The sequence below is a fragment of the Python bivittatus genome, unplaced genomic scaffold (assembly GCF_059951505.1).
Source record: "Python bivittatus isolate LINGU-HERP-01145 unplaced genomic scaffold, Pbiv_v1 ctg000980_np1212, whole genome shotgun sequence".
NCBI lineage: Eukaryota > Metazoa > Chordata > Lepidosauria > Squamata > Pythonidae > Python > Python bivittatus.
In genome coordinates, this window is record NW_028277125.1 from 35,916,769 (window position 1) to 35,944,257 (window position 27,489).

At 38.0% G+C, this 27,489-nt stretch overlaps 1 protein-coding gene and 1 long non-coding RNA gene across 2 annotated transcripts; one reads left to right on the plus strand and one right to left on the minus strand.

Annotated features, from left to right (window-relative positions):
* Nucleotides 1–1,971: 1,971 nt before the first annotated feature.
* MAB21L4 (mab-21 like 4) lies at nt 1,972–27,415 on the minus strand. The gene is made up of 5 exons (XM_007427510.4): nt 26,788–27,415; nt 15,401–15,614; nt 10,989–11,142; nt 8,565–8,921; nt 1,972–4,385 (listed from the first exon to the last, which is right to left on the minus strand). The coding sequence occupies exons 1-5, from the start codon at nt 27,290–27,292 to the stop codon at nt 4,293–4,295; spliced, it is 1,323 nt and encodes a 440-aa protein (XP_007427572.1). The 5' UTR covers nt 27,293–27,415; the 3' UTR covers nt 1,972–4,292.
* On the plus strand, nt 20,852–27,057 carry LOC148213569 (uncharacterized). Its single transcript, XR_015794450.1, has 3 exons — nt 20,852–21,170; nt 22,925–23,143; nt 26,931–27,057. It is a non-coding gene; the product is annotated as an uncharacterized LOC148213569 (long non-coding RNA).
* Nucleotides 27,416–27,489: the final 74 nt, after the last annotated feature.

Consider the following 27,489-nt stretch of genomic DNA (forward strand, 5'->3'; position numbering starts at 1 on the left):
TTTCTGCCAGGTTTCAGGCAGGGGCTTAGTACAACAATGGCATTGGCAATGCTCATTGACCTGTGGCAGAGCTAAGATGGAGGTGGTGCTCCTTGATCTCTCAACAGTTTTGGACCAGCTTCAAAGGTTGGGGGCGGGAGACACCATTTTATGGTGGCTCTCTTCCATCCTCTATGGTCAGTTTCAATTAGTGTTGACAAGTGGGGAGAGATTGCACCCACAGCCCCTCACTTGTGGGATGCTGCAGGACTTAGCATTCTCTCCCTTCTGTTTAACATCTACATGAAACTGCTGGGTGAGGTCATCCACTGGTTTGGGATCAGATATCATCAGTATGTTGATGATGTCTAGTTGTAAACCTCAACCCCAGGTCAAGTGATGCAGTCAAAGTCCTAACCCAGTGCCTGGAGGCTGTGTAGATCGGGATGGGGAGAAACAGAGAGGCTCAGTTCTGACTTAAGACTGAAAGGCTGTGTCTACTTGGGCTCCCCAGAGATATTCCATTGTTAGCGCTCAGTGGGGTTGCAGTTCCCCATTTGAGACTTACACAGAATCTGGGGGTCCTCTAGTACCTCTAGTATTCCAGTTGCACCCTTTCCTGAACCAGGAGCTCCTTCAGACAGTTCCTTATGCCCTAATCATCTCATGATTGGATTACTGCAATACACTGTACTTGAGGCTGGCCTTGAAGATTAACCAGAAGCTACAGCTGGTCCAGAATGCAGCAGCACAGGCAGTGATGGGGGCACCACATTATGCGCACTTGACCCCACTGCTCTATGAGCTGGACTGGTTAGCAATTGGCTTCTGGGTGCAGTTCAAGGTGCTGGTTCTCCTTTAGGGCACAGGGCCTGGCTATGTGAGAGACTGCTTGACTCAGTTGTTTCTACCCATCCGGTCCCATCAATTAAACAATGTCATTCATGGGACCGAGGAAGCATGCCTACTCTCTTGCAATTCCTGCCCTCTGGAATGATCTCCCCCAAGAGATTTGTATTAAGAAATCATTGAAGATCTGCTTGTTCTCCCAGGCTGTGGGGACAGGGTAAATAGAGGCTCCTTTTGTTTTGTTTTGGTGATAGGTTTATAGTTCATATTTTGCTCCTCCATTCAGTTGTCATTTATATGACTATTCTTTTGTAATTATAAGATCCCCAGAGTTGCTTTGGAGTTGAGTGGCCTTGAAATTTGATAAATAATTTTTGATAAATCAAGATAAGTTATAATTCCTTTCTATTCGGCTTTGGTCTGCATACCCCTAAAATATTGTATCCAGTTCTGGCCTTCAAATTTTAGGAAGGATGTTCACGAACTGGAGCATGTTCAGAAGAAATCAGGTGGATGAAACAGGGCCCGAAAGGGAAAATGTATGAGGAATTGGGTATATTTAGGCTGGAAAAGAGAAGACTGTGGTGGGACAGATTGTCTTGAGTATCTGAAGGGCTCTCATGTAAAAGATGGGTCAGAATTGTTCAGAATTGATCCAGCAGACAGGATAAGAAACAGTGGGTTTACATTATGAGAAAATAATTTAGTTGGATAACATGGACAATTTCCCCTTCAGCACTGGAATACACTGCTTCAGGAGAGGGTGGGCTCTTCTTTGCTAGAAGTACAGAGGCTGAATCACCATTTGTGTGGGGGGGGGGATGTTGTAGCAGGGGATCCTACACCGGGCAGCAAGTCAAACTAGATGATTTCTAAGTTTCCTTCCAACCATTACCTTTTATGGTTTTATTAGATTAGTATGCTGATTGAAGACAAAGCTTAAAATTGTTTAATGACTTTAGGCAGCTATGAACTCACCTGTTGAGTGTAGGCTGAAAGTGTCAGTGCATCTTGCTTTTCTGTGTATATATGTTAGATAGAAAAAGGAACTTGGATAAAAATCTACAAAACTTATGATCTCATAACAGATTTGGAATTTTTGTTTATAGTTCCAAGAGGTTTGTTGTTATGGTCTCAAAGAAGTCTTAAACAACCTAGTGTCCTCCTAGTGTATTGCACTACAATTGCCTTAACATCTAGCCTCCATGGATTCTTCTATAGTTAATCAGGCAAGGAAATATATGAAGGCCATGAGAAAATGAGATTCAAATTGAATGGGAGTTTCTGAGAATGGGTACCTATGCATTTTTAAACAACACTTGTGGATAATGCTTTATACATTTACATAGTATGGTGGCAGCATCTACTGCACTGCTTCTTCCTTCATATCTAGTCTCAGTAATGTGCTAAACCTGGATCTTATGTTTTCCAAAACTCACTTGAAACACAAGGACAAATTAAACATATTATGTACTCTATTGAAATTACCTTGGTGCCACTAGTAAATGATGTATTTACAGTGTGTGATCAGAGTAAAACTGAGACATAAAACTGGGAAAAAGAAATTAATTATGATACCAAAATTAGATACCAAGTTTTCATAAAGAATTGTATTACATATTTTTCTCACATATATGAATTAACATAATTAATTCCATACATAAAATGGAATTTAAAAATAACAATGACTAAATGGTAGCACCATAAACACATATACCTTCAGGTATAATCACTCAAAAAGATTACTGTAAGTTTGTTACTTCACAAATTCTTCCTATGCAGAAAGGTTACAGATATTTTATTTATTTATTTATTTATTTATTTATTTATTTATTTGTCTTATTTATATAGCCTCCCATCTCACACAAAGTGACTCTAATTAACATTCCATATGATGCAGCATAGCTTTTATAAGGGTATGCTCTTCACAAAAGACCACATTCTACAATACATGTCGCAGCCATTTGGGCTCCAAGGAATGCATGGAAAATGGGGCATATACAGTATCTTTACATTAACATCCAGGTTTTCACAGATGTATGCATGTGTACGTACACACAAACACACCACGAAGTCTCCGGCAAAACAAAGGCCATTTGAAAAATGGGGTCACATCAAGAATAAAGAGCAACAGCCCATCTTTCAAAGGCTGTCCTAGAGTGGAAGGAGAAGAGTAGGACTAGAGCTACCATATCTGCGCTATAAAAATCCAGACAGCCATTAGATGGCAGAAAAGCAGCCCAACTAGAACCGCTTCCCCCACAGCATGAAGAGATTGTTTCTACCTCCTCATCAATTGCAGTTTGCCATCACAACAGGCCTTGTGATGAAATTAATCCCCTCTTCTTCCTCCTCCTCCTCCTCCTCCTCCTCCCACCCTTGCAATCTTAACTAAAGTTGCAATTTTCCTACAGCCATTAACAAGAGAAAATCAGCAACCTCAAGGGCATCAGGGTCACTAGTTTGGGAAAACAGCTTAAGTCCCATGATCTTGATTGAGGTTTATTAAGCATAATTGCAATCTCTAAAATGGCCACTGCAGTAAAATGTGTACGTTTTTGAAGTATACAGTGAATTTCACAGGTAGAATATGCAGTTTTTAATTCTTACATGTACGACCAATCATAATCAGTAAGGGGGGGGCAGTGAGGGAAGAAGAACTGCAGAACTTCCTACTAAAGCAATAGATGACTAGAAGTTCTCACGCTAGGTGTCGTGTGTTTTTCATCAAATTTTCAGCCTTTAGAAAAGAAGGATGAGAGGCAATCTGCAAGAGTAACATACTGTTATCCACATATTCCTGAACTTTGAAAAAGCTATAAAGAAATACAACTTCACTTCCTTTTTAAGTAGTTTGTTTTCTCCTGTATTAAGTCTATACATTGGCATTTCCTAAAGAGACTCAGAATATCTCAATACTTTCTTCTAATGTAAGAGTACACTATCAAGGAGTATTCTATCACCATTCTGCAGGGGTGTGTGGGAAACAGAATGAAGACCTGGGAGAACCCTGGACCAAAATGATATCTATTTTAAGTTACATTAATTAGATTAATATGATTACTCTGCATGTATTTAATAATTATTGTTGTCACATTCACCATTATTATCTGGCAGCAACTTTTGGAGGAGTTCTAGTGATTGCATCTAAGATTTGGAGGGGCTGCAGATTATGAACCTCTGATAAATAGTTTGTAGACAGAGAATTAAGACCACTGTATATATTTTACTTACTCTATAAAAGACAATGATTACAAATTGGACCATCATCCTTAATAATGAAATTGAATCCAACAACTACTACCTCTATACAGTCACAGGCTATAATTCTTTATGTGTTTTTTTTTTCTTGAGCAAGAAACTCAAACGGTTAGCATCAGATGAGAAGTCTGATCACAAGAAATAAGCTAAATATAAAGCATGTTCATCCAGATAGGAAACACAGTATTGTCATGGTGATGTTTTCAACTCTGGTTATGGACCATTTTCTTAGCCTTTGACAAGATGCTTGACATAGCAGAAATCCGTTGTTTGTCTTTAACCTGATGTATCTGAAACTGAAAAAAAAAAAAAAGTATCAAACTATATCAAATGACATTTCTACCACTGTGGAACTGGCTTTTAAGGAACTGTTCAGATCCAACAGGCTGCCAGGGGAAGGAGACTGACAAAAGCAGTATTGCCATGTTGTGTTGCAAGCCCTGATCCCTTTCTTCGTGTGCTACAATGTCACATGCACATCTGTTTCTTGCACATGTACATAAGACAATACATATAACCTTGCTGGAGTTGCACAGCTAACCACTTTGGCAGTACATCTTCACTGCACACCTGTCAGTGAGATTTGTTCTCCAGATTCCAGTGGGATGCTGCTGTCAGACGTTTCTGTTCTCACATCCACATTGGTTTATACCTGTTCTCAGTCTAATTAAGCACTACTGTCATATCAAGCCCTGCTGTATGTTTCACCTGGTGTGTTTTATTTTCTTTTAGGTACACCTTGTGCTTTGACTGTTTCTTTTACAGACAGAAATGTGCCCTCAACTGAGTCAGTGGTGACCACCTGTAGATCTCTAATGTCTTCTAAGGCTACTATTAGCAGTGGTCTTCAGTAGCATAGATGATATATCCCTTGCTTAATGATTAATATATAAAATATTGCTGATTTCTCTGTAGATTTGGGGGGTGGGGCTTACTATTTTTCTTTCTCTGAGCGATCTACTTTTCTGCTGGAGTTTTTCCACCAGTACATCGTTAGAAGGATAAAACGGTACAGCGGTTGATTTAAAAACGTAATAAAGTCCAGTAATAACTCAGGGAAAGAAAAGTAGTAATTTTTTTTGAAAAGGCCCATTTCTGCCAAGGAACAGGAAAAAAAGTTAGGGTTAGGTGGAAGCCCAGGGGAAAAGTAGGCAGCACCATTACTAACCGCAGCTCAAGAACAGAGGTGTCAAACCAGATTAAAATGCCACTGGGAAATATTTAACAAAATAAAAATACAATAAAACATAGATAACATTACATTTTAAAACAAAATAACAATACATTTAGTCACCAACCACCATAACCCTTAGGGCTTGTGACTCGCAAGGAGTCAAGCTTGCTGTCACAGTTTGCAGGACCCCTTGGTACTGCCACAGCACAGATTGAGCAGGAGCATCACGTGACAGGAGTTCCCTCCCAGTCTGCACTGCAGCAATGCCAAACAACCTTGCTGCTGCAGTTAAGTTGAGGTGGTGAGCTTATATTTTTTCCCTGGGACAGCAGGGAGGCAGCCTTGCACTTGTAGCTGACCTACTCCAGGCCCCAGAACCTCCTGCGCACAAAGCAGTGCCTCCCTCCAAAACAGGGTGAATTAATTTCTATCCTCTCTCCAAAAAAGGTTAAATTCCCCACCTTCCTCCAAAACAGGTTTAAATTCCTTCCTTCTTCCAAAAGAGGTTGAATTCATTTCTTCCTCCCTCCAAAAAGGTTTAATTAATTTATGTTGAGTTTCAGACTGTACAAGGTTCATGGTGGTTGTTAACTTTATAAAAATTTCCACTTTTAAATTAATAATAAAGTTTAAATAAGTTCAGAATATATTCAGGGAAGAAGGAAAGAATGGGAGGAAATGAAAGAAGGGGGTGATCTAAATGCATTTTGTACATAATGTTTTTGATAAAATAGTTTCTGGCAAAAGATGTCAAATTTCTAGCAAAGAATATTAAATTAATTTTGAATCTTGTTGTAATGATATGTTTTGTAATGATTTTGAATATATTTGATATTGAAACGTAAAATTGTATGCTTCTTTTTATCTATAACTAGTTCTTATCTGATTTGTATGCAAGTAGATAATAAATATATATAAATACACATAATATTGAAAAGAAATCAAATTTGTAATAATAATACATTAGTTTTATTTATTTATTTATTTACTTACTTGAATTTTTTTTATCCTGCCTTCATTATTTTTATAAATAATATCTGATCTTATGATTTTATAATATTATGATCCTATCTGATTTTATGTGTTGATGTATTAATAAACAAAGAAGTATATAAATGGGTAGTTTTCTAAGTCAATATGTGACCTTACGTATGTTTTAGTGGCCCCGTTTCTATTTGAGTTTGACACTATTGCTCCAGAACATATCAGAAACCTAGAGGGTAGTAAGACAGGAGTTTTTATTTTAAAGCTGCTTCTTGTGCCTGAATATATGTGCATTATGATACTTTAACTTTGTATTGTATAAATTTAATTACACTTTGCAGATATGTACACACACACACACACACACACATAAATGTACATATGTCCCATTAGAGTCACCCATATGAGGACATTTTCTTCCCTGGAACAGAAAGATGGGAGGCAGAGCTGCCAAGGAATTATCCATGGAAGGATGTAGTAGTCTTTTGCCCAGACTGAATATCTTGCAAGCTATTGCCAAAGTGTCTCAGTCCAGACAGGATTTTCTTAAGCTATTTTACAGTCAAGCTTGCATAAGTTATTTGCCCATCCCATCATTCCTGGAATTTATTTATTATTTTTAGGATTGTTTTTATATTGTATTTTAATTAATTTTATCTCCTCTGTAAACCACCCAGAGTCACTTTTCAACGAGATGGGCAGTGACAAATTTGATATATAAATAAATAAAATAAAAAATAAGTACTGGGCAGAAGCAGCTTAAGCAGTACCAGGCAGATATATTAGGCAGTTAGCTAACTGGGATTTGTTTCTGCCCAAGTAAATATGCAGGGTAGGGGGAGCATATATCTCAAATTTGATTCCCTTCAGTTCCTAATCTTTATTAAGTCCATTTCATCCCATTCTGTCCTATTCCAGAAATTATGCATTTTTTAAAAAAATCCAAATGAAAATATGTGTGTGTGTGTGTGTGTGTATTGTGAGCATGTTTGTGTATAATTATAATAATGTGTATAAGTAATATCTCCTGACATACTGTGAATTATCAATAAATGAGACAAGAAAAGGCAGAGGTGAAGCAGGACCTCTCCAGTACATTTTCTGATCAGTGATTGTGCCAGATGGCTGCTAATCTGCTTGGCTCCTCTGCCACAGATCTTCCCAGCTGGGTTAGGAACTTACCAGGAGAGGCCTTCAGGAGCTTTCCAGCAAGTTGCCCAGTCAAGAATCATGCTAGGCAGCTTCTAACTGGACAGTTCACCAAGTGAGTATCATCTCTCCAAAAAAGCTGAGTCTATGATTCTACGTACATTTCTCTATGGTGTAGAATATGGGCTCCAACGTCCTCCTGCACTAAGAAATTATTGCCAGCTCAGATGAAGAGCTGAATCAGCTTTTTAGAAAAATCCAGTTCCCCATTCTTGGTATAAATTTTCAGGAGGAATGAATTTCTTCTTGTATCGATAGCCATAGGCATCAACACTTCAACAATGCCTTCTGAAACACTTTTAGTACTAGATGCTTTGCAGCAAAAAAAAAGGGGGAGTCAGAGTAGCTGAAAGATATTTAACTTTTTACCTCCCCACCTAGTTTCTCCTGACATTCTCCCCAGATTGTGTACACAAAGCTGATGTATTGTTTTAGCATTGGGGCAGGGACCATTTCATCTACAGAGAGATTTCAGAAAATGCAAGCAAAAGGGAGAACTTGAATTTGGCTTGAAATGAATCTAAGCTGAATTCCTCAAATCAGAGCTGGAAAGAAAATGGACCTCCAAAGTTTCTGACTCTCAGTAAGTTATAGCTGAACAACAGCAAATAAAGCTGAAAGCTTTAAAATGGTCTTCCCTACAACTAACATAGCTGTCCCTCTGGAAGTTATCTCTTACACTCAGGGCTCCTCACTTGTAAAACACAAGTGTGTTACTGCTTTTGATAAAAGGTTTATCACCAGAGATTTGAATTCAGCAGAGGCCCTTATTAGAGGATTGAATCAAGCAGAGTGCTGAAATAATACTGAGTAATTAAGCAGCAGAATGCCCCATTAAAAAGAAAAATGTCCATATAGTTATTGGACTGATTCATCTAGGTGTTTCTAACATATAGTAACTACTTATTTGCTTGTTTGTTTTGCTATTTAAATGTCCTGAGAAGAGTACTAAATGGTGACATATAAATATGTAAAAGTACATCAATAAACCCTTGAATGAGCCATCAGTGATTATACTGGGGGATCCATGGGAAAATCCAAGATCTTACAGAAGGCCTGGAAAAAAATCAGATTATAAATTTTAAACCTTGTATTTATAACTAATTACCTTATTAAGCAGCATATCAAAAAAGGCAGTATCCCAGTAGTCTCTGTTTTCTGCTGGGAGATGAAGTAAAGCTCTGAGACCATTGTCCTTCTGATGGAATTTCTTGCCTTCTCCTTGGGCAAAATTAAACTTTAGGAAACGCTCAGGACTTAGAGCAAAGCTTTCCACTTTGGGATACAAAGCACTTAGGTCCAGACCATCACCCTTGAACAGATTTTGCTCTGGGTATAAAAAATGGGGAAGATTTTTGGTCACCAAGCAGCAAAGTAAGATCACCAGCAGACGATACACTGATCCTTCCAGACTCAGCCAGTCTTCAGAGGAAGGGAAAAAATGAGTAGCCCAGAGCAATAACATCTAGGAGGAAATAAGACTAATTACTAAAGGCAGTACAAAAAAGCCTTTCAAAAATATGTAAAAACAAAGCATATTATTATTGTTCATTATAGAGTTGGTCTGTGTTCTAGTGAATAATTAATGCATGTTAGAAAACTTGGGAGAGATGGCTGAACTTAAGCTGACACCAAGAGTAGCTTCCTTGTAGTCTTGAAACCTTTGGCCCTTATTAAACATTTGAAGTACTGCTTACTATGAGAAACTGAGTAGATCCATTAGGAAATGTAACCTGCAGGATTCTGGGCTTGAGCTTTTTCTGGAACAGCATTCCCCTGACATAAGACAGGCCCTGACTCTGCTAGTCTTTCATAAAGCCATTAAGACCTGGCTGTCTCAGCAGGTCTTTGGGGGTTAAGTGGGGTTCATCTAATTATGTTATAGTTGCTCCCTGGTGCTAGGGGTGTTTTTTTATATATTGTTATTAAGTTGTTATGTTTAGTTTTTAATATTGTTCTGGAAATCTGTAAGATGCTCAGAGTCACAAATAGATAGGGCAGCATATAAATTAGCAAGTATCAGAGAGAGAGGCAGGCAGGGGGAATGTGTGTACTTTGGGCATCCCAAACTTAATTTTTAAGCCAAAGATTGCTGAGTTGCACAATGTATATGAGGGGTAGGGAAGCTGTGGTCCTCTAGGATTGTTGAAACGTAGCTCTAGTTAGAACAAACAGTGTAGGATGCTGGAAGTTGTAGTTCATTATCTGGACGGCCATACCTGTTAAGTGACCTGCATTCATGAGTGGCCTTAACATCTTTCTCCTCTCCTGTGTGGCCAGTCGGCCTCTACTGTCACCCTGTGGCAAGACTTTCATCCAAAAGAAAATCTCAAGTTGCCTGCATCTTATCAGCAGGTTTCCTAGAGTGATTGCTGTATGGAAGTGCCATATTCACACTTCTTCCAATTCAAGAGACTGGTAGGAATGAAAACATATTCTGGGGGGAAAAGCCTCATTTCCAAAAAGCCAGACCTAATTGTACCCAGTATTATTGAGGGACTTAAGTGACGGGTAATCTTATGTCTGTTTCACAGAAGCGGCTGACCGTCTTTTCAGTGCACTGAAGTATGTTGCTGCTTTGATGTTTTCTAGGCCTTTGTATGTTGCAATTAAAAAGAGAAAATACAAGCATTGAAAGTAAGCAGCTAAAAAAAGAAAGCAGTTCACAAAGTTAAGGCAAACAAGGTAAATTTAATAAACTATTGTCCCATTAATAACAGAATTCATAAACAAAGCTGAACAAAAACAAACCATAAACCTTAACTCAGTTCATTCTGAAACTGGCCTCATTTCTGGAATGACCATACAGTTAGCTAAAAATAGAAGGTGCAACAATTAAGGTACATTGCTTGTGAGCTGTATGACACACACCCAGATTTTTGTAAAACACGTTCTGCTACTCCATGTTCTCTAACCTGGAGTGGTAGGGAATGCAATACATCCAAAACATGAAATTTGAACTGTCCAAGTAGCATTTGATATTCTGCTAAGTTTGTAAAAACTCAAGCCTGATACTGAACAATAGCAAATGTATAGAATATTTCAGAGCTGCTACCACTTACAAATTTGCAATCATTTTTAATTTACACAGTATTCAACAATTTGTATAAGCAATATTTAATCTTTATGCAATTGCTATATGCATATCCCACAAGGGGAAAAGTGGAACTCACTAGTCCTGCCTCCAGTATGGCATTCCATAGTGGCCCACCTTCTGCCAATCAGACATTAGAGATGATATCTATAAATAGGAGCTTTCCCACTTTCTGCCTTATACTTCAGTACTTTCCCCATCCCTTACCTTAAAGATGCTGCCCAAAGGCTTCCCTGAATTCAGAAAGTTGAGGTCCAACCTATCTGGAGGACTTCTAGGGTGGGGGGAGACAGCTGATCTCTCTCAGTTGTTATATTTTCTGTGTTTGCCAAGTATACAATAATGTTTGAACTACTATATTCTTAATGACTACAGATCTGAACCAAAGCCCATCAAGTAAATTAAGTTTTGCACTCCTGAAAAAAAAATCCTACCAACCTTCAAATGTTGAAATGTGAGCCCTTTTTCCTTCCCTTTCTCTCTCCAGTTCTCATGGTTGATTTGGTCAAGAAGGGAGAGGCTGTCTAGACGATATCCCTTTAGGGTGCTTACAATTTGAACAAGTTTCAAGATGGAACGATTGGTGGAGTACCTAACAAGAGAAACATGGAGCTAGAAGTTGACAATTCATTTCAGACTTCAGTCTGCTTCACTGTAGGATTCATACATCCACCATTCATACTAATACCCATGCTGTGAGTTACTGAAAAAGTCAACATCCATATTAGTATTCTAAGCTGATCTCTTGAGGACATGGCTACATAAAATAAGGTGACTCTCCACCTCCTAGCACTCCAGCCAGAAAGGGAAATGGAATGCTAGGAATTATAGTTGAATATCCAGAGGGCCAAAGACTTCCTAGTTCTGTTTTAAGGGACCTAGGGGCTGTGGAGATAATGACCATTGACAGCTTTTTATTACTCTAAAGGAGGATGCACTGCTTCTAAGTTGAAACATAAATATTAACACAAAGATCATGGTCCCTACATTCTAAACTGCAAGTTTGTCTGCAATCAATATTAAAACATTTTTGCACACATTTGCAATCAGAATATAACATGATAATCATATCTTTGCTGCCCATTCCACATATGTATCTAGAGTCCAATGTTTCTGTTTCATAATGTGTTGATTTATCCCCTCAAATTTGATGGTAAATATTTGCACTAATAGGTGAATAGGATTGCACATATATACTATCAAACACATAGGCACGTCAAGGGTGGGATAGTCAGGTTCATTAATATTTCCCTGTCACATACTGTATTGACAAACCAGCACTACTATTTTAAATGCTATTTTTGTTGCAGGTATGCAGATGTTTCAGTCACTCCCTCGTTTGCAGATATGTAATATGTAAATCAGCCCCAGGTAACATTATCAAATCTGCACCCTCCCACATCTGTAGTCATGCTCCTGACAGATGCGTTATCTGAAATGCAACCAAGGCTTCCCCAACCATTGTACTACACATCTATTCAGGCCAGATCTAATAGGTTTTCTGCTTTGCTTCTGAAATCTCCCTGGGAGATGCCTCATTCATATACCAAGGAGAGAGAATTACTCTGCAAAATAAAACTTAAATACCTAGCAAAATGTTTAACTGAAATTCAGCTGTAATAAAACTCAAGACTTCACTCAAAGATCATTCCTGCACTACATGATATAAATATTTAAACTTAAATTGGAGTTTATCACCATGGCAGAGCAATAACTGTGGGGAAATAGGTTTTCAAATTGGTCAGGTTGTAAGCCCCTTCTTGAGAGTGACTTCTAGGTCTACTCTAAAAGACTTCTAGACTAAATCTTTATTATTGATTGTGCTAAATATATCCCTTAGTCAATTAGTTGATATCAAGAGTCCTCCTCTCAAGATTACATATTGATTATTATATGTCATAGAAAGCTAGAAGAGAGAAAAAAAATACAACTATTAAATCTAGCTGCTTTAGGCTAATGACCTTAATGGATTTGCCTTTAAATATTTGCAAAGAGCTACCATTGGTCATAGGTCATCCCAATATGAAAGCAGTCAGCTGTTGAATTCATTTCTACCATGTTTAGGATATGGGTGCTAGGATGGCAACTGATAGAATAGTATATTAGATTACACCTAAAATCTAAAGCAATTGCCAATAGTATACCAAAGCCAATTGCTCAATAGACAAGGTAGATCCTGTAGACAAAGAGTGCAGCTCAAGTTACTGATGCATCAGTATCTTATCTTGCTACCCAGGAGGACCTTTTCCCAGCTTCAGCTGGTGTGTCAGTTGGTGGCCTTCTTGGATGGGATGCTGTTGCAACAGTGACTTGGTTCCTCATCACTACAGTTAGACTACTTTACACACCTAACAGGGGGGTTCCTTTGAAGACAACTCGGAAACTGCAGTTGATTCAAAATACAACAGTCCCACTGCTGATGGGAAGATATTGGTGTCATACCGCTGAACCTATGTTGAGATCACTGCACTGGTTACCAGTAGGCACTGGGCCCAAGGTGTTGCTATTAACTTTTAAAGCGATATATGGCTTGGAACCTATGTATCTGCAGAATTGTCTCTCTTGGCCAAAATTAATTTGCCTTCTGTGTCCATACTGGGAAGTACTGCTTTCTGTCCCACTCCTTGTGAAGCTAAGTAGGTTGGAATCCAAAGGCATGCCTTCTTGATTGTAGCAACCCCATACTATGGAATACCTTACCTCCTGAGTTAAGAGGAGCCCCAAATCTGCTAGCATTTTGTAAGGCAGCGAAAACCATCCTGTTTCAATGAGCTTTTAGAGTGAACAATGGACCTGTGCTGCATTTGTAATTTTATTATATGTATTTGACATTTTCTTTTTATTATGTAAATGCCTAGGGTTACGAGGAGAAGGGCATTACAGGTAGCCCTTCCTTAATGATGGTAATTGGGACTGGAATTTTCTTCGCTAAGTGACACAGTTGTAAAGCACAATGTCACATGACCACGCTGCTTAGTGACAGAAATTCTGGCATTTCTGGTTGCCATTGTTAAGCAAATCCCACAACATTGTTAGGTGCAACATCACATGGTCACTATTTGCAACCTGCTGGCTTCCCCATTGACTTTGTTTGTAGAAAGCCAGCAAAGAAAGTCACAAATAGCAATCACGCGCTCACGGGGATGCTGCAACCATCATAAGTACAAAGAGAGGTCGTAAGTACCACTTGTTCAGCACCATCGTAAGTTCAAATGGTTGCTAAATGAGTGGTCATTAAGCAAGGAACACCTGTACAGGCATGTTGGAATAAATAAATCTTTCTGCCTGTTTTTGGTACTCAGAAACATAGGACCTAGTTCATGAGTGTACCTCAAACCATTTTTCAAGTGTTCTGTCCCTGGAACAAATGCATAGACATATCTGATTGCCAAGGCATCTATTTATATTTAAATATATATATATGGAACACCCATGAAGCAAACAACACGCACAAAGTGGAGAAGCTAAATGATGTATATTTCTTCGATGGGTAGATGAACAAAACATAGATTCTGTAAAATTTAAGCTTCCATTTGGGGAATGACTGATCAAATTACCAGTAGAATTTTAGACTCAGATGGGAGTAAGAATGAGTCCCACAGAACCCTTAGAACCTGATGAGAATTCTGTACCTTTGCACAAGTGTAATTACTTACAATCTGTGCATGCCTATCTGAAAAACACAGCAATTACTAAACAGCATCAGCGTCACTTTTTAAAATACACATAATCTATTCAGGCTGCCAACCTCTTTGATTTCTATCCTACAGAGATTTTATGAGTAGATAATAGTAAATATTGTGCCTGAACAAGTTATTTAAGAAAACTGCAGAGATACTGTTTCTGATGGTTTTAAACTATAAACCATCAAATAAAGTTTTGGGTAGCCCAACAGCTCTTTGATATTCTGTTGTTCCTTTCTTATATCAACTTATCAAGGGGTCACAGGTGGGAAAGTTTGGTGGCCAGCAGCCACACTTAATATTCTTCAAGAGTATGAGAACTGCAGTGGGAGAAGGAGCAATCCACAGATATAAATAGGGCAGAATGTTATCTTTTCCCCTGGATTTTGAAGGTTTTAAAATAGATTATTTTAAACGTATACAGGTTATAGGATATTTATTGTGTTTCCCATCTCAAAATGATAAGACTTCTATGCCTTTATGAAAGACTTCTATGCCTTTGATTTTTGGCAATTTTGTTACAAGAGGGCTCCAAGGGGCTGGAAAACACAGGTCTGGAGAGACATGTAACCTTGAAGCCTTGGGTGGTGTAGGACAGTATCACAGAATTTTTGACAAAATGTTCTAATCCAAACCCTATTCTAAGATAATTTAGTCTACATCTAAGCAACCCTGACATATGTAACTAATCTTTTATCTCTTCACTAGGCGATACTTACAGTCACATACATTATGATATGTATCCAGAAGGAATAAGCATTTCCCTATAGGTAAAGAAACCTTGTATTTTACAAAGCTAATTTTTCCCATGTAAATTTTTGATGTGTAAGTCCATGTTGGCTGGAAATTTATAACACATCTGATCTGCCAGGGAAGGCTTCCCTGCTTATATATTTTTCTTAGAAATCTTCAGATTCACAAGATGACAGGTTGCATCCATTGTGTCCCTACCTGCATTTAAAAAGAAGTATGTCTTCAGCCTTCATGAGCTTGGGTGTACAAATATGGTAATATATTGATAGGTAAGAAATGGCATCCAGAGGCCACGCTTTTTCCTTCCTATATATACCCCAGAAATCTTCTTACAAGTGTATTTGGGAAGAGGCATTTATATTGAAAGATGGACCTTTTCCCACAAGGTAGCTTTCACAACAGCATCAGTTTTACCTCCAGTGGTAGTAACTGGCAGGGATGAAATCAGCTTCTTGAGTGACTTTGCTCAGACTGCCTTGTGGAAAACCTCTTTCTTGCCAGTTGTTCAGGGCATCCTGCTTTCTCCTCATTACAGGGACAATGTTGAAGCAGATCATTTTCCAATCACTGGACACCAGCAAAGGCAGCTGCATGCCATCCTCCTTTAGCCTCTCAGCACTGAGTTCACCTGATTTAAGACAAAAAGCACAGTGAGAGTCAAAGGACTACAGCAGACTAACCCTCAACTTCAACCTCTTGAAGCAATCTTAATCCCCAGGTCCTAATGTCTTTGGCAAATAGTGCTTGTGTCAGAAAGCACAAACAGGAAGCAACACAACCCCCTAACATAGATTAAAAATGGCATGACATGCAGCTTACATCAGAAAGGGGATAATATTGGAGAATTCCACTTATGAAGAAGATAGTATAACTTGGGTACAATCAACCAAAATCAACATGAATTAGGTTTTTTACATTTGCAGAGTGACTTAATAGTAAACCCCTGCCAGTAAAGTGGTACTCCATATTACCTAACTAGATGAAGTATTTATACATCATTCTTGTGAATTGTTGGACCCTCCCATTCCTACTGATGTGCCTGAATCAGACACCATATCCTAAAACTGATTGCATATTTCAGCAATTTTGAATCCTAGGCTGCCTTCCCCCAAATTTTCTGTATATTTTGGTAAATTAATTTATCTCACCAGCCCCTGGGATGATTGGGATATGGAATTGCCAATGAAAAGATGTCAAGTCAGGTCATCTCCCAGGTTATATTCCAAGAGAGCAGAGTAGAGCAGAGAGATTTGGGAGGGATAGGAAGAAGGGTAGGGTAGGGTGGGGTGGGGTAGGAGGGGTGGGGGGGTCATAGCCCTAGCCTGGAAATACCTCTCCCTGTCAGGGGCGCAGAATTAGGAATAATTTGTGGCCCAAGGTCAACAAGTATTAATGGGATATAGATACTCTGTAGAAGTAAGTGTATCTAAATAAAAACAATGTTTAGTTATTTAACAAAAGTCCATCTGTTCCTTTGTTTCTAGGTAAATCAAGTGTCTATGCTATCTATATCTTTCCCACATTCGACCCAGTTATATTACGTTAGAGACTTAAAGAATTTCTAAACCAGAAGGAGGTTTAGTGGTGGCAGCAGAACAAAGAGATAATAAAGGAAAAGACCCCCCATAACAAGGAAGACATGTGACACCTCCCACTTGCATATGTGCCACTATCCATACTTCAAAGTATTTCTCACACCAAAACAAAGAGAATTAAAGGGGGGAGAATAAACTCTTGTGGTATAAAAGAGAGATCATCATTGGTTCTTGTTATTAGTTGTATTTCAAGTATCACATTGTTCAGAAATTTTAACCAACCTAGTTATTTGGCATTATTGTGATAACGGTAAGGCCAAGATATAAACGCTATTTTAGGGAGAAAATCGTAAGAACCCAAACTTGTAAGTAATAGCAGTTGATTCTCTAATAACAGTTAAATTTTGCAAAATGAAAGTATGCCAGTAGTTTCACTCATCTTACCAAACAGCCAGGCAGAAACAGCTACTTTAACAGAACTGAAATCGCTTATGGTGGCTCTCTGTGTATCAGAATTCTAGAAATGGAAAAATTGATTTACAACCATAGGGACTCTGGAGCTAATTTTTTTCATACCTGCCTCAGTTTGGAAATAGGAAATATATTTTAGCTGTTTTTGCTCCAAGCAAGCACCCACCTGATGTGGGAACACAATTCCCATTACCGCAGATAACTTTGCTGTCTGGTAGTGATAGGAGTTACATTCCACTCATCTAGAGGGTACCAAGTTGTAGAAATGAGCAGAAAAAAATTAAATAGGGATATATGTTTTGAAATAAACATAAGTCAAGTATCCATAGGAAAGTTAGCAGTGGGTACTGAAAACCTCCATGTGTTGTTGGAGTTCTTATTTCAACAATGAAAAAAACAACTGCTAGTTGTGGAGAAACAATAAAGAAAAAGAGCTTGGAACTTGTTCAGACCCCAACCTGTTATGCATATTCACATAATGCAAACATGCTAGTTGTTTTTCCACATCATGTTTTTCAGTGTTTAATGTTTATCCCATTTGTCTTCCAAGGGCAGCATACCATTAAAAGGGTGGGGCTGAGAACAAATTTGTATTCCTTTTTCTGTCCCATCTCTGAATCTATAATACCCATAATCTTAGAAGTGAACATATTGCCTTTTCTGCATAAACCTATGGATAAACATTTTGCAATTGTTTATCAATACCATACTTAGCTTTGATTGTACAATTCAAGCAACCATATGTTTATTAACATTTTGGAAATTTTATTTAACATTTATATAAACTTTTTTCTCCTTATCTTTAAAGGTTTAACTTATCTAAACCATCATAGTGTTAACAATTTCTAGTTTATATTGCATAAATACCACTGTATCCAGCTAATATCTGTATTTTGTAATATATTACTCACATCTTATAATGCAATAAAACTTGAGGAAAAAATATCCCAAATGTTTAAATGCTAACACACAGCTGCACTACGTTATTTACTTACCTACTGTATTTATATGCCACTCCATTGCTGATAACTCTGAGCAATATATATTCCCAACATCCATAAATCATAATGACAGCACTCAGCCCAGCAGCTCTCCACAACACAGGAGCCTAGGACTCAGTCTTTCCCCACCACTACCAACTGGAACCACCCTTTTAAAAAAGAAGAAAACCAACACCAAATAGTGATCATCACTACCAACCCTCAGAAACGGTCCCCATGGATACCATGATCAATGGTGAAGGCCACTGAGATATCAGGCAATACTCAGCTGGGTCACGCTTCTCCTACTCTGGTATCACCAGACTACCATAATCTGTTTTACCTGGAATCATTTTTAATATAAATTATAAGTTAAATACAAAATGAGTGAGGTTTGCAACAGAATTGTGGCATGCTCCTATTCGGACCAAGCAACCATGCCTTTTCCAGAGTGTTCTATTTCCTTTCCCCTTAGTTTTTCACTTCCCCCAGTCAGTATTCTGCTCACTTCTCACAGGACTATTAGGTTTTGGTTCTTGTTCCACTTAATTTTGTAAAGACTTATACAAATCATTTATGTATTGTCTTTGATAAAATCATGAAGGATATGTGGAGTGTTGGGTGTTTGCAGAAACAAATCTCACTGTTTTCAAAATGGACATTCTGGTGAAAATAGGTATCAAGGAAGATTCTAGAGCAGATCATAAAGAAATGTATAATAAGTTTTAACAAAATTAAGCTATATATTAATCTACTCACATTCTACATAAGGCAGAACTACTTAGCAGTCTTTTCCACAATAAAGTATGTAATTACTTTGAAAAGAATGTGGTCATTACTAGAAGAAAGCATAGTTTTGTTAAGAACAAGTCTTCCCATATTAACATGACCTAATGTTTTAATTGGGCATCTTCCTTAACAGATGGTGAGAATGTTATAGACATAATAGATCTTACTGAGAGCCAGTTTGGTGTAGTGGTGAAGGTGCTGACCTAGAAACCAGGAGACTGTGAGTTCTAGGCCTCCCTTAGGCATGAAAGCCGGCTGGGTGACTTTGAGCCAGTCACTCTCTCTCAGCCCAACCTAATCCACAGGGTTGTTGGCTGGGGAAAATAGCAGGTAGGAGTATTATGTATGTTCACTGCCTTGAGTTATATATAAAAGGGCAGGATAATCATTATCATCATCCTGATTTCAAATTCCCCCAGACATTCTGATTAATTAATTAAGTATAGGCTGGATATCATGACAAGTAAATACATACTTGGTTTGAAAACTGTACTCCAAGATTGCTCATCAGTGTCTCCTCATCAGTTTGACAGTGATATTGGGTGCCACAAGGTTCTGTCCTGGATCCAGTGCTTTTCAATATTTTTTATTAATGACTTGGATGAAGTCATCTCTTTCAAATTTATGTTTCAGTGATTTGGATGAAATGACTTCATGTGACTTGACTGAAGTCAGATTTGTAGAAGACACAAAATTGAGTGGTATAGCTTATACACTAGAAGACAAAGAAAATTCAAAGTGATCTTGACAGGTGAGAGAAATAGCTGAAAGTAACAGAGTAAAATTTACTAAAGACAAAAGCAATGTTCTGACCTAGGATACAAAAATAAATGCATGGAATAAGATGAGGAATGGCTTAACACTAGTACTTGTGAAAAAGGTCTTAGAATTATAGTTGATTGCAAATGAATGAAGTCAGTGTGATGTGACTGCCAAAAAGGCAAATAAACATTTTTATCTACATCACAGAAATATCGTTTTTGAATTACAGAAGTAACACTTTTTTTGCTTTGGTTATATACCTCATTGAGTATTGTATCCAGTTGCAGGCAACACACTTGAGAAACCTCAAAGAAACTTCAAAGAAACTTCTATGTTCAAAGAAGAGCAACTAGATTGACCTGGAAACCTAGAAACTAAGTCCTCTAAAGAGAGTTTGAAGGAGCCTGGTTTGTTTAGCCTTGGGAAGAGAGACTAAAAGAAGACATACAGCCCTCTGCAAATACCTTAAAGGTTGTCATAAAAAAGAAAATTAAGATCTGTGCTCCATCAGACCAGAGTGCAAGAGATGAAATAATGGATTTAAGTTACAGGAAGGCAGATTCCAAGTGAAAGTTGGGCGGGGGAGGGAGGGATCCTAATAGTAAAGCACTTTGTCCATAGTAACAGTTAACAAGAGGTGGTAATCTCCTTTTCACAAAATGTGTTTAAATAATGGCTAGATACTTACACAGCCATCTGCTGGAAATACTTAAAACTGGATTACTGCACTGAATAGGGGGATAGACCTGATGGATGTAAATGGCCCATTCCAGTTCTATGACTCTCACATCTGATCTGAAGGAGACAGAGACCAGGTACATATACCCTAGCCCTCTGCTGGCCCTTTCTTTCAGAATACCTTTCTTGCGAACAGCTATCCTGTCCTTGTCCAGTTTAAAGCTAACAAATTGTATTAAAGGAGAACAGAGGCCGTGAAGCTGCCTATTAACGATCAGAATCTGGATTAAACAGGAAAAACAGGTCAGCTGATCATAGTCTGCTGAGCTATACTGATTCTAATTAAAATATTAATAATTATTTCTAGATTTGTATAGGTTTCTAAATTGTTTCTAATTTGAATATCCTAATCATTGATGGGCATATAAAATAATATATTCATATAATGGAAATCTGCATCCTGTTTTGTTCTCTTTTTTCAGTAATGTCATTCCTCTATTTCGGAAACCCTGCCCTGGAAGATGTATGTAGTACATATGTAAATGCCCTTCAAACAGCAAATATCTTTTCAATTCTTCTGGAGTTTTATTCAGGATTTTAATTGTTTGATGTTACCGTTACTTTGTTTTTCAATTTAGTTCTTGCTGTGTTAGGATTATTATTCTGCTTTTATAGGCTTTTCCTGTAAATTACTCTGACTCATTTTTAAATCATTTCCTGTAATTCTTCCTACTTTGATACAGGTACCTGGCCTGATGCAATGAGAAAACATTGCTGTAGGGTGTAACGACAGCATCAGACAGATTGGAAAACAGCAATCAGATGAGGAGAAAAATGCATTCCCATAAAAAACAAGCAGAAGCCAAGTCCCTTGAGCAAGAAAAGACTTATCCCCAGCAAAGGAGAGCGTCACAATAACTCAACATTTGCTTTTGAGCAGAACAATTTGAGGCTGGATAACAACATAATGTGAGTTTGGCTATTATAAGTGTAAATGAGAGCTGTAAGAGCATCTGCTATATTTACTTGTAAATTTTAAAATAAGCCAGCTATGGCAAAGCAGCATATGGCCGGCTGGGGAATTCTGGGAGTTGAAGTCCACATATCTTAAAGTTGCTAAGGTTGAGAAACACTGGCTTAGATAATGCACCATTAGAAATAAGTAGTGCAGAGACATGCAAGTAGATTTGACTGACAGCGCCTGTTCATTTTCAGGCTTCCGTGGGAGCTTGGGAAAAAAAAATACCACAATTTTAAAGAATCTGAAAGCAGTGGCACTTTTTTCCAAGCCACATTCCTTTAATGAATAACTGAAAGGTGCCATGTTCACCTTTGACTCAGAAGAAGCTGTTTTGGACTTGTTCAAACATATCACTTCTTTGCTATTCTTTAAAGTAGCTGGGTCTCTTTCCAAGTTTCTGCATAAGCCTGAAAAAATGTTTGGGTGCTTCCATAAATAGGAGAGAGATGATGTGTTTATTCTTGTGCAAAGCACTTCCTCTAAATTATTATTTTAAAGCATGCACGGTCCTATGCTTTAGTACTTAGAGAGAGAGCTAGTTTTCATTTTTGGAAGATAGACACCATACGAATAGGGCTGCCAAATCCAGGCTGCAAAACTGTAGAGGAGAACTAGACGTCAGCAAAAAGTCAACATTTTTTTTTTCCTTTGCTGCAATCTTGTGATCTGGATTTTTACCATTCGGATCTAGCAGCTATCAGCACTTTGAAGTTGGCCAGGTCAGGAAAGAGATACTACAATAGTATTGTAGGGTATACAACAGAATATTAAAAACTGCCAGAGTTTTTCTCTGCCGTCTGCGGCAAAATGCACCTTACAGTGTAAAAGCAGCCATGTCTTCTGGAAGTCTTGGCATGGCTGTTTTGAAAACTTTCTCCAGCTCTGTGTGTATGTATGTGTGTGTGGGTATATGGGAGTGCGTGTGTGTGTGTGTGTGTATCCATAGCCACATCACTTCACTGGTGGTGCCTGTAAAGCTCTTGTCTGTGCCATGTACACAAATGAACAGCCTATTTGGCAAAGCTTTTAAAGCAGCTGCACACAGCAGCCCAGGTGACATGGCTGCTTTTACAATTTGAAGAGGTCTGCTCACCTCATTCTACAGTAATGTACTTTCCAGAGAGCCATTTTTGAATTATTTGAATATGTCAGATTAATTTTCATCCCCAAAATGACACAATTATCTGGTACCAAGCAAGCAGGGACATACTTGTAATTTTATTAGAAACTGTACCAGCTCCAGTTCAAGTAATTATTCTGAACATTCGGAGAATATTTTTATCATTACGTGCTAGATGAACAATCATTATCAGTTTTTAGATTATACTAACAATCTTGTGTGCCTATTAATTTATCCTCTTAATCTTTGCATTTTTAGAAAGAAGTCAATAGACCTGTTAACTCATCATTCATCTGCATTATACTAAGCAGAAAATAATAGAAGTTATGTTCATAACGATATGCTTTAACTATATTTTTTCCAAAACAGGTATACATTAAAATATAATTTAAATATGAAATCTGATTTAAAATCAATTTTTTAATTTAAAATCAAAATTTGCCCACCCTGATATTGTTACAGTAGTTTATAGCAATTCCTTCTGAATTTGCCATAATAACCTGTCCTGGAATGTCCATTTGCTTTGATCACAATGCTTTTCTATTTAACTTATAGTCATTTATTTCCATTTAAATTATACAGGAATACCTCAGTTCACGAATGCTTCTGTTTACAAACAATTCAGTTCGCGAACAGCAGCGTTTGCAAAATTTTGCTTCCGTTCGTGAACTCCGCATCAGGTGATAAACACAACCCGCGGCCATCTTCCCTGCTCTGACACTGGTCATGGCTTCCTCTAGGTGAGATCGCGGTCGCAGACAAACATTTGCTGTGAAGATTTTTGGTGTTGCCTCAAGCAAGGTTAGTATTCTCTCTCTTCATACTGTACTGTACTGTACTTTGTTTCATATTTTTATGGTTAAAAAAAAATACATATGGTTCAGAACGGATTAATCTTATTTACACTGAACCTTATGGGAAAATTTGATTCGGTTGGCGACCAATTCGGTTGGCAACCACGTTTGTAGGGGTCAGAACGGATTAACCTTATTTACATTGAGCCTTATGGGGAAATTTGATTCGGTTCACGACAAATTCGGTTCGCGGCCAGAATCGTGGAACGAATTAAGTTCGTGAACCGAGGTACCGCTGTAGTTATTCTTTGTAACATATCAGTATGCAGACATCTATCTTCAGATCCAGAGAGTTTACTATAGTAGTTGGGCTTATTGGACTTCAAATAGTCTTTTAAACATTTTAAAATAGCAAATTGTCCAAATTGTATCCCTCCCTACATAAATAGAGGATTGTCTTCTATTTCTGCTCCCAGAATGGGTTTTTCAGCAACTGCAGTTTGTTGATAAACTGCCACATAAGTAATGCAGTTACTACATTACTACTTACTACTTACTACATAAGTAATGTAGTAAGGCAGACTAATGCCTCTTTAGGTCTCAGCTTCAAGTATCTGCCATAACACATTCTGTGTTCCTGGACAGAACTGTTGTCTTAGTTTGCTGTATTGTCTAATATACTCCATAAAGGAATGTATTACTTACCACATAATATTTTGTACAACTGCAAGATCAACCCAGAATCTCAGTACAAGAATGTGTTTTAATCTAAACAGCTTGGTCCATTAAAGACCTACATTTAACTAGATACCCAACATATACCACATCCTGCCTTATTAGCAGGAAGAAAGAATTGCCAAGGATAAAGCCTATGGGAATATTAAAGAAATACAAGATTAAAAAGAAAAGTCAATCTTCAAATTAACTGCATCCCAGACAAAAGCATTTAGTTCCAAAATTCAAGGTGTTCCATGTTCTAGAACAGGGTTTCTGAACCTCAGCAACTTTAAGATGTGTGGACTTCAACTCCCAGAATTCCCCAGCCAGCATGGCTGGCTAGGGAATTCTGGGAGTTGAAGTCCACACATCTTAAAGTTGATAAGGTTGAGAAACCCTGTTCTAGAGGACACATGAAGTTCTCTTTTTTTCTGCATAACAACACTGAAAATAACAGCTATACTTATTATTATTATACTATTATTATAGCCCAGAGTCACTTTTTAATGAGATGGGTGGTGACAAATTTGCTAAATAAATAAATAAATATTATTGATAGCTGATAGCCTGTGTTTTCTTCCACTTAGTGGGACACATAGCAATTTACATATGCATTAACTCAAGCTATTCAGAGTGCAAAAGAGAGAAATCAAGTAAACCTTAAGATTCCAATTTTTAAAGCCAGTTCAGTGGCAGTTACATGGTTACTAAATCTCAAACTAAATAGTGATCATACATCTTTCATGGATCCCCTCAGCTCAAGTTATCTCAATCAACCAATAATAATTCAAATTATTATGTAAATCCTTCTAAGAATTTTTGTACATAAGTAGTGATTATAAAGAAATAGGTCAGCAATTGTTTCTTACTTGTTTCACATAATTCTGGATTACTGTAATGCAGTGTTTCTCAAACTTTTTTCTCTCAGGACCCCTTCCCACTTTTAAAAATTATGGAGGACCCCAGAAGAGTTTTTGTTGTATGGATAATATTTATTGATATTTACCATATTAAAAATTAAAATTGATGCATTCACTGCTATCACTTCTCATGATTGTTTGATGGGATTTTAATATTGCATTATTTTTCAGCATAGGCTGGCAAATAATTTTGATTTTGCAGACCCCTGAGAAGGTCTTGGTGAACCCTCAGGGGTCCTAAGACCACACTTTAAGAAACACTGCTGTAATGCGTGCTACATGAGGTCGCCTTTGAAGATGACCCAGCAGTGGCAGGCTATTGGGCCAAGAGACTCTACTATAATATAATACCTGTTCTACTACATTGGCTACCAATAGATTTTCAAGTTGAGTTCAAAGTTCTAGTTTTGACCAAGAGTGCTCTTTATTGTTTGGCCCCAGTGTACCTTGGGGACCATTTCCTCCAAAGTGATGCTGCCTGTCCCATGCTTAGGGCTCCACCCCTCAGAAAGATTGATGTGATGGAAGACTTGAGTGAGGAGGTCCAAGGTCACTGGGAGTCGGAGAGGAATCTCAAGCAACTCCTCAGCCCGCAGCCTGAGCATGTGAAAACTAAGAGGATGAGACTGGCACCACCCTAAGGAATGCAGAGTGTTTAGTTGTAGTCGTTGGGGGTTAGAGTTAGTCTGGCAAGATTCTGTCTAGTAGGTGTAAGCTAATAAAGTAACTGAACTGTTCCTGAAATGTCCCGCTAAGTTTCTTGGGCTGAACCTGACAATCAGACAGAGAAGGTCCTGAAGTCGACCCTGCTCAGTAATGGCCCCAACATAGTGGAATAGCTTCCCATGGGAGATTCTCCTGCCAACTTCTCTATTAGTTTTTCATAAGGCTGCCAAAATGATTTTGTTTGAGCACACTTTTGGGAGATGCCTTGATTAGATCACTCTGTGTGTGTGTGTGTGTGTGTGTGTGTGTGGTCTGCTATTTATGGTAGTTGAGCACCACATGGTTGCTATGTTCCTGTAATTTTGTTATACTGTACTAGTTCATGCTGGGATTTTCTTTGAAATTATTTTATGATGTTCATAAATTGCCCAGAATCTAGGTTGCTGGCCTGTATAGACATGCACAAAATTAAATAAATACATAAATAATCTTCAGATTTCCTTCAAGTCTATGCCCCTATGGTGAAGAGTCAACATTTGGTGAGTACTCAAAGCAAGTATTTAGTATCTGGAAAAACAAATTATCCACATTGTGGATTCATTGGTTTGTGTATAATGTAATAAAGTGAGTTGTCAGAGATAATTAGCATGGCAGACACAGTTCTTTCACTAATGCTTGCACATTTGCTGGACCCTTTAATTAGGAGCACTGTTGAATCTCTGTAATATGCAATGAGAGAACTAATACTTTTTTAAAAGCAGAGAATACCATCAAGACTTCTTTCTCTCATCCCACCCCCTTTTCTGTAACAACATCAAGCAAATTCTTTTTAACGATTAGCTTCAGTTTTATTAAACTTTGGCCACTGTGAACTCATCTCTACTACAGTGAAGTTAAAGTTATACAAATGCCTGCTGTTATTATTGTATTTTGGTTTTTAGCAGCAATATAGCTATTCACCTTGTCCCATTTATTATATCAGAACAAGCTAGTATGCTGTTGCAGCAGCATTCTGAAAAATGCTAACATTTTGTAAGTACACATTTTAATTGGATAACTGTATACCACACCAGCTTATATTGTTCCTTCTCATTTCCTCCAATGTGTATGTTTCAGTTTTTATACACTATTTTATCATAAACACTTGAAGTAGTACAACATATACGTTAGAGTTATTTTGGCATATATCCTTATGTGATAACATGCTATGACTAATAATTTACATCTAGCCTCTTATATTCTTCCACAGTTCCTCTCGTTCTTTCTTTTTCAATGCTAATCCTGAGTAAAGATTTTTAATTATTTTAAATCGCTTACTCTCTTTCTCTCTTTCGCTCTGAGACAGTACCTGGCTTAATAAGGTTCTGGTGCTTGCAGTGAACAATGGCAGCAACTATCAGTTCTTTCAGGAGATGAAGGACTTTGCCTGGCACAATGTGTCCCCTGAAATCAGCACCATCCACAGCACTGAACACATCTTCTTTGGTCCAGTTTTCTAGGTTGGTTTCTTGCTTGGGTACCCCCAAAGAGCATGGTCCTGGCATCTGGTAGTTCCTATGAGTAACCTTCTCAGAGTCACTTTGTTCATCTGTACATGCCTGCATCAGGAGAACATCAGCATTGACCCATAAGGGAACCTCCATGGTGACTTCATCTTCTGCAGCTGAGAGGGAAAATTCCAAGGCTTCCAAGTTTCTGGAATAATCCACTATAAACCTGGGGTCCATTGTCTTGACTCTTTCCAGTACAATAAACAAAATGTTTTCTGCCTTCTGAAAATGCTGTACTCTCTGGCATTCACGGGACTGAATCACTTGAAGATAGCTGTGCCAGTGAGGAACCTTTTCTGCCATGATGGAAGGAAGAGGCAGAGGTGAAATTCCTCCTGTAAATCCTCTTGTTGCCCAGGGTAGCTCTGGAAGCAGATAAAAACATTGATACAGTTGTGAACAAATTATGATGTGCACGGAAGTGGGAGGGGAGAGGCCTGGCCAAGAGGACTAGAGCAGGGAGGAGCAGCATGCACAGTAAAATTCCACTCATACGTTAA

Excerpts from the sequence above, each read along its gene's own strand:
- MAB21L4 (XM_007427510.4), bottom strand. The coding sequence starts at position 27,292 with ATGGCAGAAAAGGTTCCTCACTGGCACAGCTATCTTCAAGTGATTCAG. Across the intron at positions 11,143-15,400 it reads GCCAGTTACTACCACTGGAG|GTACTCCACCAATCGTTCCA; the intron begins GTAAAACTGATG and ends TTCTCTTGTTAG. Across the intron at positions 8,922-10,988 it reads TCACATTTCAACATTTGAAG|ATGTTATTGCTCTGGGCTAC; the intron begins GTTGGTAGGATT and ends ATTTCCTCCTAG.